Source organism: Nilaparvata lugens, chromosome 3 (genome assembly GCF_014356525.2).
Source record: "Nilaparvata lugens isolate BPH chromosome 3, ASM1435652v1, whole genome shotgun sequence".
NCBI lineage: Eukaryota > Metazoa > Arthropoda > Insecta > Hemiptera > Delphacidae > Nilaparvata > Nilaparvata lugens.
Window position 1 is genome coordinate 4,780,400 of NC_052506.1, and position 13,819 is coordinate 4,794,218.

At 32.5% G+C, this 13,819-nt stretch overlaps 1 protein-coding gene across 2 annotated transcripts in view; it reads left to right on the forward strand.

Moving 5' to 3' along the window:
* The window catches only part of LOC111044583, a 35,577-nt gene extending 23,776 nt beyond the window's left edge, over nucleotides 1-11,801 (forward strand). The window contains exons 10-11 of one of the 2 annotated variants that reach the window (XM_039422652.1): nucleotides 4,378-4,481; nucleotides 9,771-11,801. In XM_039422652.1, the coding sequence (XP_039278586.1) occupies nucleotides 4,378-4,481; nucleotides 9,771-9,878 (212 nt within the window). In that variant the 3' untranslated portion in view covers nucleotides 9,879-11,801. The remainder of the gene's footprint in view (nucleotides 1-4,377; nucleotides 4,482-9,770) is intronic. The other variant, XM_039422653.1, reaches the window with a different exon arrangement.
* Nucleotides 11,802-13,819: the final 2,018 nt, after the last annotated feature.

Below are 13,819 nucleotides of genomic sequence, written 5' to 3' on the forward strand. Positions count from 1 at the left end.
AAAAATACTTGATAGTTTTAGACTGATACTCAATGAAAAAACGGTTTTATGAATGTTAAGCGGCTTATATACGGGGAAAGTAGAGAGAGCAAGTTACTGACAGACTTCTACTAGTAGTTCTCTGAACAGTAGACCTCACGCAGTATTCTCATCGACAAGTACCTGATTGAAACTGAAGACCTTATGGAAATACAGCAATAGACTGGCTTCTCCGCTGATTTATGATGAATAATTCTAGTCTGATTTTCACCATATTGGCGTATGAAGGAGGCTCCTTTTTCCATTTATATATCCTTGAAATGCAAAATTTCCAAATACCTTGTATATACGTCGACGCGCAATTAAAAAGGAACATACCTGTCAAATTCATGAGAATCTATTACCGCGTTTCGCCGTAAATGCTCAACATATAAACATTATGTCAATTACGTCACTTTCCATCAATTTTCATTAATGAAACAGCTTTCTAGGGCGAGACCATATTACGCGTTTTTCAGGCTTTTTCATACAGGGCAGGAATTTCTCCGATTGGCTGATTATCAGCTGATTCTCGAACGCCAATCCAATCAACCTATCGGAGAGCCTCCTGGTCTGCTGACTCGTTTGAAAACGCCTTATATGGTCTCGTCCTAAATGGAAATCAGTGGAGAGAATCACTAGCTGCCAGTTACTTGCCTTCTCTACTTTCCCCGTCTATAAGCCTATATAGTAAATAAAATTCTTTCCCCGTCTATAGTAAATGAAATTATTGTATTTTCCCATGATTGTTTAATAAAATTTTAGTTGGTAGTTTTGTAATTTTAAGGTGGTGATGGGATCACATTTTTTGGGTTACCATTATAACTTATTTATCTTCTTAACCTATAGTGAGATTCACATTATAAAGTCAGCATCAGATTAAAATTGGTTTGTTATCCTTGTCTGTTATTAGACAAAGCAGATAGATCTATCCTTTACTAACTCCATACTGTTGTTAAATTGTTTGTTGTCAATTTAGAAATATGGTGAACTACTAAAGTATTCCGAATTCAAATTTCCTTTAATAAAGCATTACTATTACAATAACTTAATCATTATTATCATAACCTGAATATTATTAAAATGTATGATTGAATCATGAAAAGATATACAGGGTGACACAGAATAACGGGAACTTTTAAAAACGCCATAAAACATTAGTGGGAAGGGCAAAAATGTTTTTATTTAAACAAATGTAAAGTTCAAGATTTTCCATTTGATAATTGTTAATAACATCTATCACTTTTTGACAATTACTTCTTCAAGATGGCTTCCTCCTGCACGAATACACTCTTGAAATCTGTGTTGAGATTCCTGAACGATTGCTGCAACATTTCAGCTGGGATATTGTTAAATTCATTTTGAATTGTCTGTTATGATTCATTCACAGTTATTGGTCAAGTTGTGAAAACGTTGATTGAGATAGCTCCACAAACAGAAAATCGCAGGTGGACAGATCATGGGACCAGGAAACGCAGATGTTGCAGCGATCAATGAGGAATCGTCAACACAGATTTCAAGAGTGTATTCGTTCAGGAGGAAGCCATCTTGAAGAAGTAATTGTCAAAAAGTGATAGATGTTATTAGTAATTCTCAAATGGCAAGTCTTGAACTTTACATTCGTTTGAATAAAATCATTTTTGCCCTTCCCACTAATGTTTTATGGCGTTTTTAAAAGTTCCCGTTATTTTGTGTCATCCTGTATTTTCTTGGTGGATTTAATAAAAATATTTATATTTATATATATTTATTATTTGAGATAGAATTTAACAAGAATCAACAATATTACACTTTTTTATTGCGGTTGATGCTCACCCAACCTTTTTGCCTATGTGAGTAATGGGAAGGGCGTTGAAGAATTGATGTGATGATCAAATATCAAACGTCCATGCAATCTGCGGGACTAGAACCCACGACCCACATGTTCCGGGATAACTTCAATCACATCTATCTACTATAGAAGGCAATGACAAAGGAAACTTGACACTAATAAAGTAAACAAATATAATAAATAAATATATTCATTTATTAAAAAAAATCATAGATCGAGAGATGAAAACTAAGGATACCTTGTACTACTTCCTTTTCAAATTTAGATGATATTAAAAAGTCTGAATAATATACCGTAATATCTTAAGGCTGTGCTAAGGCTAAAAATTAACTTTTCTTACAGTTACCTAGAAAAGTGACCATTCCTGCACTGATTACAGAACGCAAAGAATCACTTTTCCGCTCTAGTGCGCAAAGTATTACTTTGCGTACTCTTAATACTTTGCGTATTATCTTGCAGCCATCCCAATTAGCTGCTGTGACATTGTTGGCGTGTATTTGAATGGGAATTTGTTCTATCTATATTTTTCTGATGTCAAATAAATAAAAATGAGAACTCATTAAATTATACATTTGAATATTATTAATTATTCATTATTTCAAATAATATTTTTTTCATTCATAAATGATTGGTTGAAAAATTATTTAGGATTTAAGATTTACTCAAAATTATTCAAATTTTCAAACTATTGGATTGATTTAATTTCAATTTGAATAAATTATCAATTAATAATTTTCAATTGGATTATCAAGTTTAAAATAAATTTAAGTTGTTATTAATAACAAAATTATACAGACAAGCATTTGATGGATTTCAACCATCATTTTACCCATAATCAACCACTTCTCATATTCAATGATAACTGTAGGGAAAATTTAATGTGAAATACGTGAGCAAAGTTCCTCTGCTGCACTCAAGAAACCATTCCGCCCTCGCCAACGGCTCATGCATAAACGTTTCTTTCGGTGCAGCAAACTGTCACTTTGCGCACTAGTTTCACAAATAACTATTCTACTGGTAAAGTTTTTCGATTTGTATATCATCAAGCTATCAAAATTAAAAAGTTTTCTCAGGAAAACATTTTTCCGATCATTACTTTTTGAGATATGAACGCCTAAAGTATTAATTTTTGGGACAAAACATTTCAAATTCGATAAGAGATGAATCCATGAGATTTAGAGGATAGATTCTGTGTGATATTGTTGATCTAGTAAAACAAAAATTTTCTGAAAAAATCAATTTTTGAGAAAGTTATTCAATTTACTAAAATAACCAAAAATAACTTTTAGTTGAGTTATTTTTAGTAAATTGAATAAGTTTTTCAAGTTTTCAATTTTTAGAAAAAAAATATTTTACTAGATCAACAATACCATGAAAAATCCTCTAAATCTCATGGATTTATCTCTTACCGAATTTGAAATGTTCTGTCCCAAAAATTCAAACTTCAGGCGCTCATATCTCAAAAAGTAATGATCAGAAAAAAAAAATTCTGGGAAAACTTTTTCATTTTAATAGCTTGATGATATACAAATCGAAAATTTTTGAAAAATATCACGAGTAGAAAGTTAATTTTTAGCCTTTGCACAGCCTTAAAAACAGCTGGAGTCAGAAAATTGTCTTTCCGAAACGGGACGTAGTCGTAGTTTTTATTATAATCTTAATTTTTTTCATTTCTATAATTGGAAACGTTTCTCCTTGACGAAATTAAACATTCCTAAATAATTTAAAATAGCTGAAACTTTACACTATTTTCTCTTTATTTTATTTTGTGTTCAATTTTCTAGTTCCTCGAAATTTAATTTAAACGTGGGATACGACTATGCCCCGTTTCGGAAAACCAATTTTCTGACTCCAGCTGTTTGAAGTCTAGAACTAGATGAATCCCGAGCTCGGAAACCGGCCCTAAGAGCTTGTTCACATGACAGCGATTTACGCTCGGTTGTCGCTCGATTGGCAAATCGCTCGGTTTGCCAGCCTCGTACACATGACAGCGATTCATGAGCGGTTTGCGCTCGGTTATGATAAATAATTACTAGGTACAACATCTATGTACTCAATCTTAATATCTTAATCTATGTACTTAATCACTATATTACTCTTGAACATATATTACTGTTCTGATCGAAACCGCTCGGTTGACTGAAGACATGTGTACGCTCTCATGCCTGCTCTAGTATATCGAGCCGCCCGGCAACCGAGCGACAACTCTGTAGTCCGAGACTACAACCGCCGCAATTCGCCGGCGACTACTAAAACCGAGCGATGCATGTGTACGGCACCATGTGTTTCCCTATACCTGGCTTGGTTTTTCAACCGCGCGACAACCGAACGTAAAATCGCTGTCATGTGAACAGGCTCTCAAATAGAATAATATACCGGGATAACTTGAATCAACTATCTTCTATAGAAGCCGGTTGAAAACTAAGCGAGTCCCTATCATTTCGACTAACTTTAAAATGTGAATCTCTCTAAATGTGTAGTTTAGAAGTTGTTAACATGGGCTGGCATTGTGTGGCATTGTGTTACAGAACGGTTGAAGGTTAAGAAAACGTTAGAAGCACGAAACGACAGTTTGAAACACGAATTGGCCGGACTGAAAAAGAAAGCGACAGAACTAAGCGCTGCTCTTGTGGTTAGTCCTATCTCGGCCTCATATTATCTCTCTTTATCATACAATTTATTTACTCACTTGATTCACTCGTTTGATTTTGGTTGCTGTTCGTTTTTGCATAGTTATTCTCACTTCTAGATTAGTAGAGTAAATTTTTATTTTATTTATTTATATTTTTTATAGAGAAGCACTGATTGGGAGAGAAAAACTAAGGATAATCCTTGTACTATTTCTTTCCCAAATTTACATAACACTTTAAAAGTCCAAAATAGGGTTATGATTTTACTTTACTAAAATTTAGTATATTTTCACTCAAAAAACAACGAAAACTAAGATTTTAAATTTTGACGGTTGAAAACAGAATAAAAAAAAAAACCAAAAATATCACAATCAAATCACCATTGATTGGAACATTTTTGAGTAATTTTACAAAATTTAGAGCCAGAAAAACACAACTCACTATTCGTTATTTTCTTTAAATTTATTTCTTTAAATTCGCAGTGTAGGCCTAGAATCTAATACATGATTGGTGAAAAAGATTTTTAAAAATTGTATTAAATTAAATTTCTTATCCATTAATCGTACTCATTTATTAATTTCCTTTTTTACTTTTCCACTTATTTTTTTATATTTTTCATCTATTTAATTTTAGGCACGTTAGTGTGTGTAGAAAAGTATTATTATGCTCTGATTACAAGTATTTTCGATAGGTCACGCAACATATGGATCACACTTGGCCTGGTTCCCATTAGTAGAGTTAGCGGTAGAGTTTCCTGGGCAAGTACTAGTTATCTTGTAAACTCTCCCAATGAAAACGTTCATGGTAGAGTAGAGTCATAGCCACCTCTAATACAAGGCTCCGGCCTACGATATTGCAACGTCGCAGTGTAGGCCTAGAATCTAATACATGATTGGTGATAAAGATTTCAAAAACTTAGTGATGAATGAATTAAAATCCACATTTGTAAACTCTATTTTCAGAATTTTTTTTTCAACATCTTTATTGCCTATAAAAACAAATTCAAAATAAAAAACTTACAACAGAAATATTCTAGATTATAATATTATGCTATTTTACAAATAAATTAAAATTACATGGCACCACCCAGCAAGGGCAAAACCCTGACCGCTGAGTGAGAGTATCAGCTGTTTAGACAATATAAAAATTTATTTACTAATAATCAAAGCTACAAAAATCGAAGTTAACAATAAATTACTAGTAATTATAATATTTGACTGATGTCGAAGAAAAATTTTTGTATCACCCACTTATTTATCTGTTCCATCCTCTGTCTGCCCCTATTAGAAAGATATTCTGACAATGCATTTGGCATGATATTTATTATTTTTGAGCTAAGATACCCCAATTGTCTTCGCACTATTGTCAAATCTGAATAGTTGATATTATAAATGTTATGAGATGTAACTCTCAGGTTATACATAGAAACGTTATTATTCACTGTAAATTCATCCTTCCTCATCCATGCATAATAGAGAAGTTTCTTTATATAAATTTGACGTACTGTCATCACTTTAAATTCAGCAAATGTTTCACTACTAGAAAAAGCCCTTGGCTTATTAAGAATTGTTTTTATTATCATTTTTTGAAATGTAAAAATTTTATTCATGAAAACATCATACGCTCCTCCCCATACCACTAACCCATATTGCAGCACCGATTGAACATAGGCAAAGTAAAGGACCCTAAGTAATTTAATGTCTAATATTTTACGGACTTTATAAAAGATAAAGGAAATAAATTTTAAGCGTTTACAAATATATTCTATATGAGGCTCCCACTTAAGGTTACAATCAACCATGATGCCCAGATACTTTATAGATTTTTCATTTTTTAGTTGAGGGCATGCACAATCCTTCCATTTCTCAAAATCACAATTTTGTATTTGAGAATAATATGATTAATTCACTCCACTTCTTAAAATAGTCTTAACAATTCCGCCATTTTGGTAACATTCTCCACTAGCAGCCACTTTTTAAGACGTATAATACTCCACAAATTCTGGAGTATTTCAATGGCTACCTCAAAGTAGCCATTGTTCATTGACTTTTTTCTGATGTAAGACTCAAGAACATTATATAAAGTATATCCCTGTTCATGCTCATATATAAATCAAGTGTTCTTGGCTTTGTTCTCTTCCTGCAAGACTCCAGGGCAATTTATCGGTGAAACTTGGCGAAGTGGAATATCAATTCCAATAAAGGAAAAATAGATACCACTTCCAAGGTATAAGATTAAAAAAATAACCAAAAGAAAAAAATCTTTGATCAATTTATCTTTGATCAATTTTATATTTGATCAATAAGTTGTCATTCCAGTTTAGGATCCATCTTCTCTTCTAGATTCCAGCATCTAGATTCTAATGCATCCTTGATTTATTTAGTCTAATCGCTTTGTTAATCCTAAAATTTTGTCTTGGAGAGTCAATGCTGCAAGTAAGAAATTTAATGCATCTGAGCCCTTAGCTCCAGTTCTTTGAGATATGGAGCTAACTAGCTTGTTGAAGCTATAAAGGACACTTAAGATCATATACAATAGCAGGTTTCCCATGAGAAGGTGCTTCTGATAACCGCACTGAGTTATGGATATTGCAAGAAGGGACAGCGGTTTTATGCTCTAAAATCTGGTAAAAAATTCAACGAATCAGTATGATTGCAGCCTTAAACGGCAGAAAAATACAGCAAATGTTGCATGTGGAGCATTTCTGCGCAGTTTCGAGTTACCAGCTGATCTTTTTCACCAATCATGCATTAGACTCTAGGCCTACACTGCGACGTTGCAATATCGTAGGCCGGGGCCTTGTATTAGAGGTGGTAGAGTACAAGTTTTTAGTGGAGTAGAGTGGGATAGCACCGTGAGATATCACTTGCCTTCCCCCACCACCGCTTCTCACTCTACTCTACCACTACTATGCTAATGAAAACAGTCTCGAGCTAGTAGTGTAGAGTAGAGTATAGAGTAGTTTTGAAGGTGAGTTCTGTCATAGAGAAACAATAGCATATTTAGATATCCCATGGTATAGGGCGTTTATGTCGCAACTTTTACTGTTATCTCAAGCCGATTACTGTCGATTTTTACTGTTTTAACCGGGTAAGAGTGTATGAACGGCACATATGAGAGACTACCAGCGTCATAAAGCTTCACGGGAAAGAACTACGTGGACTATCAGCTTGAGATAACAGTAAAAGTTGCGACATAAACGCCCTATACCATGGGATATCTACTTACGCTATTGTTTCTCTATGATTCTGTTCACTAGACAACATTCTTTACCTACTATTCTCAATTTTAATGAAAACAGTTACTCGACCAAGTAAGTAGTGTAGAGTTAAATTAAAATTAAATCTTTTGGTACTCGTTGCTAGCACACAAACTTAGGTTTTGCTGGCAACGCCAATATATTAAATTTTAAGTTAACATTTTATTTTTATTCTGTATAAGTATGAAGTATTTGCTATATTCATTATTGCTATCTTTATAATTGGCAAATAAATGATTTTGATGTTAGTATGCCAGTTACTCAACCACTAACTCCACTAGTGAAAACCAGGTTTATTTATTTTACGGGTAGTAAGTTTGTTCAATATGGATTTTTTCAAAGTCCAAGTCTGAACTTGTTTAATTCATAGTAAAGTTCATGGTATTTATTTAGTTCTTAGCTGCTACTTGTTTCCAACTGTTGGCTTTTGATAGTGTGTTAAACTTTATTTAGAAAAGTCTGTGTGAACTTTGAAAGTGTCTGTAAATTATTAGAAATATGTATAGAGCTTTCTATAAATGTTTTTAATATAATCTTCCAAGTCTATTTCTGGGTTTCTTCATTTTCACTCGTTAATAAGCATGTTTTTATCAGTAGAAAATTAGAATTAGATAATTTGGTTCAGTGGTGTGTGTAGCAATGCATGCTTGTAAAAATTTAGAATTTTTCTTTTACAATTTTATCTCATGTCTCGCAAAGTGTTATTCACTTGTACACCATTTGTAACCTGCGTTATTTATTTTGACTGTTAGTTTCTGAATATACTACTACTGTTAAAAGGGGTGGTATACAGTATCTCAGCTTGATTAGCGGTTGGTTTGAACTCGGAAACTATCAAATTATAATGTCTAGTCCACACTATCACCAAGTGGCTTGCCAAGTCGCTGGCCAAGCTGGTAAACATTTGTGGATGCTTGGAAAATCGGATTGAAGGCAAATGAAGGCGAGCACTGGCAAAGCAGCCATCCACACTCTCTCGCTCGTCGTCATTTGTACGCACTTGGCGAGAGTGTGGAGGCAGCATAATGAATGCGACCACTTTTCCATATATTCTTAAACTAGCATTAAACTCAGATGGTGGATATGGTCCTAAGTTGACGTATCAATTAGCAAAAGCTACCAAAAGGTTGAGTTTGTTACATTGTCGTCAAATGTATTTTTCATGTATGTGGTATATTCTAAAGCTGCGTACAAATATTCGCGCTTCCAACCCGCACCGAGCACGCTCCTCCCTCGTACCACCCTCGTACTGCCCTCTTACCACAGTCGCTCCGCCCACGCACCCATCATGAACGTTACGGAAGATGTTAGATCTTCTCGCGTTCCCCGGTCGAACCACTCTTGCTCGCCGGTCGATCATCAATCGCTCTGCTGGAGTGACGTTCGGTTGCGGAGCAGAGTGAAAGTCTGTACGCACCTTTAGGATTACGCGTTATATAATGTTTATAAGTTAGTTTCATGTTTTTACAAAAGTTCTATCAATTTATCCAAATTTAAAATAGTTTGTTTTATTCTAATTTAGATTTTCAGATTGTGATTTGGCATAGAAATTGAAATGGACATAGCCAATGTATAATATTTGGACAAATTGGAACTAAATTAGGAATTTGAAGAAGTTTTGGGCAATAGCCTGTTTTTTGTTTTCCGATCTTTGTATTGTTTGTGCTAACCTAATAGATAAATAAATAATTTGAGAAGATTCTGAGGTATTTTTCCATAATTGAAAGAATAAGACGTAGATATTGTTAATAGCACTATACTTGTTCAAAATTTAGTAAAATTGAAACCTGGTTCTGTAATATGAACTAATTTTGAACAAATATGACAACATCAACATCTTAATCTTCAAATGTATCTTTTCTTCAATTATATATTTTGATTGTATGTGAGGAGATTTTATAGTATTTCTCCTTGATGAAAGGAAAATGCACTGACGTTGTCAATACCACTATATTTCTAATTCAGTTTTAATTGAATTCAAATCAAATTTATATGTTGTTTTTACTAATTTTCTTTAAATTTTTGTTTGCAGAATCAAACGGAAAACATAAAAAAGTTGACTGCTGGAGAAGAGAAAACGAACGCGAAAGTAAAGAAAATTCTAGACATAATTAATTTTTTCAAGTCTGTTCCATCCTGACCTTCGGTTATTGAAAGCAATATCAAATAGGTAGTTACAAATTATGTTACACTTTTGTTCATCGTTCTCTTGAATTTAAATTAGACGTTTCTAGATTTTGTTGACTTGATAGTTGGTATGTTTCAGAGAACATATTTTAGTAAAAAATGTTGATATTCTTATGATTCAGTTGAATAATAATTTCCCATTTTTTTTAACTTATTTTAGTAAAAAATGTTGATATTCTTATCATGATTTAGTTGTCCAATAACTTCCCAATTAATTCAACAATTTATTTTTGTTGATTGTAGTTGAGAGAATTAATATTTTAGTGAAAAAAATTGTTAAAAATTAATATAATTTGATGAAACTAGTATTCTAGTGTAATTTTCTGTTGATTGTATGTTTTGAGGACATATAATGTTTGCAAAAATTATGTTGAAATTACATATTATTTCCATTATTCAGTTGTCTAATATTCCTAATCATTTGGAGAAATTAATTTGTTTATTGTACTTTGGAAATTATAATATTCTAGTGAAAAAACTGTTGAAATTGAATAGAATTTCCACCCTGAGACTATTATTTAGTTAGTATTCTGTTTTATGTTGATATGTTAATATGGACATTTGTTGATATGTTAATATGAACATTATGTTGATATGTTAATATGGACAACATATTATTTTAGAGAAAGAATGTTGGAGCTTTATTACTTACATTATGAAATTTTAATAGTCAAATAATTTTCAATTATACGAATAAATTATTGTTGATAATATGTTTCAAGAACATATATTTTATAAGTCTTCAAATTAGGAATATTTTTCTAACCCTTTGATACATAATTTATTTTAAGAATACAAATATAATTTATTTCAATAATTGCAGTCTTCAATTATTCGAACTACAGTAGTTATTTTTGTTGATGTTTTGAGAACATAGGTTATGTTTTAAAAACTCCAGTTCGAATTGTCTGGAACTAATAATTATATCAACCTTCAATGATATTTTAACGAGATATTGATAATTTATTCATTTTATTACTCTAAATTTATTCATTCATATTATTAGTTTATGTGATTATCAATTTATGTTACTATATGCCTTAATAATATTATAATGAATTAGAAAAAATGATGGATCATATTTTTTTATCAATCGTAATCAATAATTGAATTATTTAGGAGGTGTTGTTAAAACTTTTATATAATTAATAACTTCCGGTAACTTTGACGATTTTATCAAATTATTAAAGTTTCCAAACAATTTTGTTATATCGTGTCGTCCATAAGGCCTATGGAACGATCAGGCTTATAGTAGGAGTACGAAAATGAATGTACTCATTATAAATTATTTACAAGTTTATATTTATTAATTAAATAATTATTGTTATCTATACACACATGATATTGATTTCAATATGTGATACTATAGCCACCTCTAATACAACGCCGCGGCCTACGATATTGCAACGTCGCTGTGTAGGCCTAGAATGTAATACATGATTGGTGAAAAAGATCAGCTGGTATTTTTTTAAATCTTTTTCACCAATCATGTATTAGATTCTAGGCCTACACTGCGACGTTGCAATATCGTAGGCCGTGGCCTTGTATTAGAGGTGGCTATGGTGTGATACATAATTGGATATGACTGTCAAATTGAAATAGATATTTACAGAAAAGTTTATTTGTACATCACAACTATGTTGACTGATTGTGCATGTTCTTTTATCTATAATTTTAATTGATCAATGTAAAGACGTATATAATATATTAATCATTGTCTTATGAGAAGGCAATCCCACTACTATACCATGATATGCTGATTGTTCTTCAATTTTATAGAAATTTCTACTTGTCCCCTTCAAAAAAATTTAAATTTTGAAAAATACTCAAAATTTTGTAAACTATATTTATTCTGCAATAAACTTTGTAAATTTTAGTAGTTGTGTTTTTATATCCTTGTTGTTTGTCATTTGAACCAGGGGCCTGTTTCATAAAAGTTACAAGTCCTGTAATACAGGAGAATCACCATTATTCCAAATACATGCTCAATATAGCCGATAAAATCAGCTGTTCCTGTATTACAGGACATCTAAGTTTTTATGAAACAGGGGCCAGATCGTAGAAAAATGGTGGATTGGAAAAAACAATGTGGGGACAGATCCGTATCTGGTTTAGCTTTCTTTCTTTGTTGGGCTCTTGACATTTATCACAAAATAAATTATGATTCATAAAAAATTATCATCGATATTGAAAATATCGAATGTAGCACCCATTGTACGATGATAACTGAACATTTTTGCAAAAAACCATGATGTTTTATTTATGGATTTCATGAAAAATGCAAATCCCCCAGATTTGGTTGATATATTCGGGCTATGGATAGAGGTTGACCTAACAAGTGTTGTGTTATAATTGACCGAACGAAGTGAGGTCTAAGATCAAGTCGACGGTTTGGCATTTCTCTTTATGTTTGAATGTTTATATGTTTTTATGTTGCGCATTTACGGCGAAACGCGGTAATAGATTTCCATGAAATTTGACAGGTATGTTCCTTTTTAAATTGCGCGTCGACGTATATACAAGGTTTTTGGAAATTTGCATTTCAAGGATAATATAAAAGGAAAAAAGAGCCTCCTTCATACGCCAATATTACCGTAAAAATCAGACTATAGAATTATGCATCATAAATCAGCTGTCTAGTGGACTATAATACTACCCGTTCAAAAACATCGAAAATCTTGAAAATTTATCTTTCCATCAACGTTAGTAGACAGTTGACTACTAGTAGTTCTGTGAACAGTAGACCTCACGCAGTATTTTCATCCCCAAGTACTTTATTGAAACTATAGACCTTATGGAAATACAGCAATAGACTGGCTTCTCCACACATCTGTGTAATCACTCGTCAGTTGATTTATGATGAATTATTCTATAGTCTGATTTTTACTCTAATATTCGCGTATGAAGGAGGCTTCTTTTTCCTTTTATATTATCCTTGAAATGCAAAATTTCCAAAAACCTTGTATATACGTCGACGCGCAATTAAAAAAGGAACATACCTGTCAAATTTCATGAAAATCTATTACAGCGTTTCGCCGTAAATGCGCAACATAAAAACATTTAAACATTAAGAGAAATGCCAAACCGTCGACTTGAATCTTAGACCTCACTTCGCTCGGTCAACTATACTATACTAGTAGTTATGTGAACAGTAGACCTCACGCAGTATTCTCATCCACAAGTACCTGATTGAAACTATAGACCTTATGGAAATGCAGCAATAGACTGGCTTCTCCACACATCTGTGTAATCACTTGTCAGCTGATTTATGATGAATAATTCTATAGTCTGATTTTTACTTTCCTTGCCCTATTAATTACCATAGGTAAGGAAAGTATTGCTTTCCGAGAATAATTAAGGTACCCCAATTTCTAAATTTCTATACGTTTAAAGGTCCCCTGAGTCCAAAAAAGTTGTTTTTGGGTATTGATCTGTATGTGTGTGTGTGTGTGTATGAGTGTCTCTGCGTCTGTGTACACGATATCTCATCTCCCTATTAACGGAATGACTTGAAATTTGGAACTCAAGGTCCTTACAATACGACACGAATCAAATGCAATTCAAGGTGGCGGCTAAAATGGAGAAAATGTTGACAAAAACAGGGTTTTTAGCGATTTTCTCGAAAACGGCTTCAACGATTTTGATAAAATTCATACCTGAAATAGTCATTGATAAGCTCTATCAACTGCCACAGTTCCCATATCTGTAAAAATTTTAGGAGTCTATGCAAAGTTCGATTTTAGATTCTCAATTATCAGGCTTCAGATACAATTTAAACAAAACATTTCGAGTGGAGAAGATTGAGCATGAAAATCTCTACATTTAATGTCTTGTAACATTTTCACCTAAAATTTAAAATAAGCACGAAACTCGAGAAAATGTGATTATCCAATT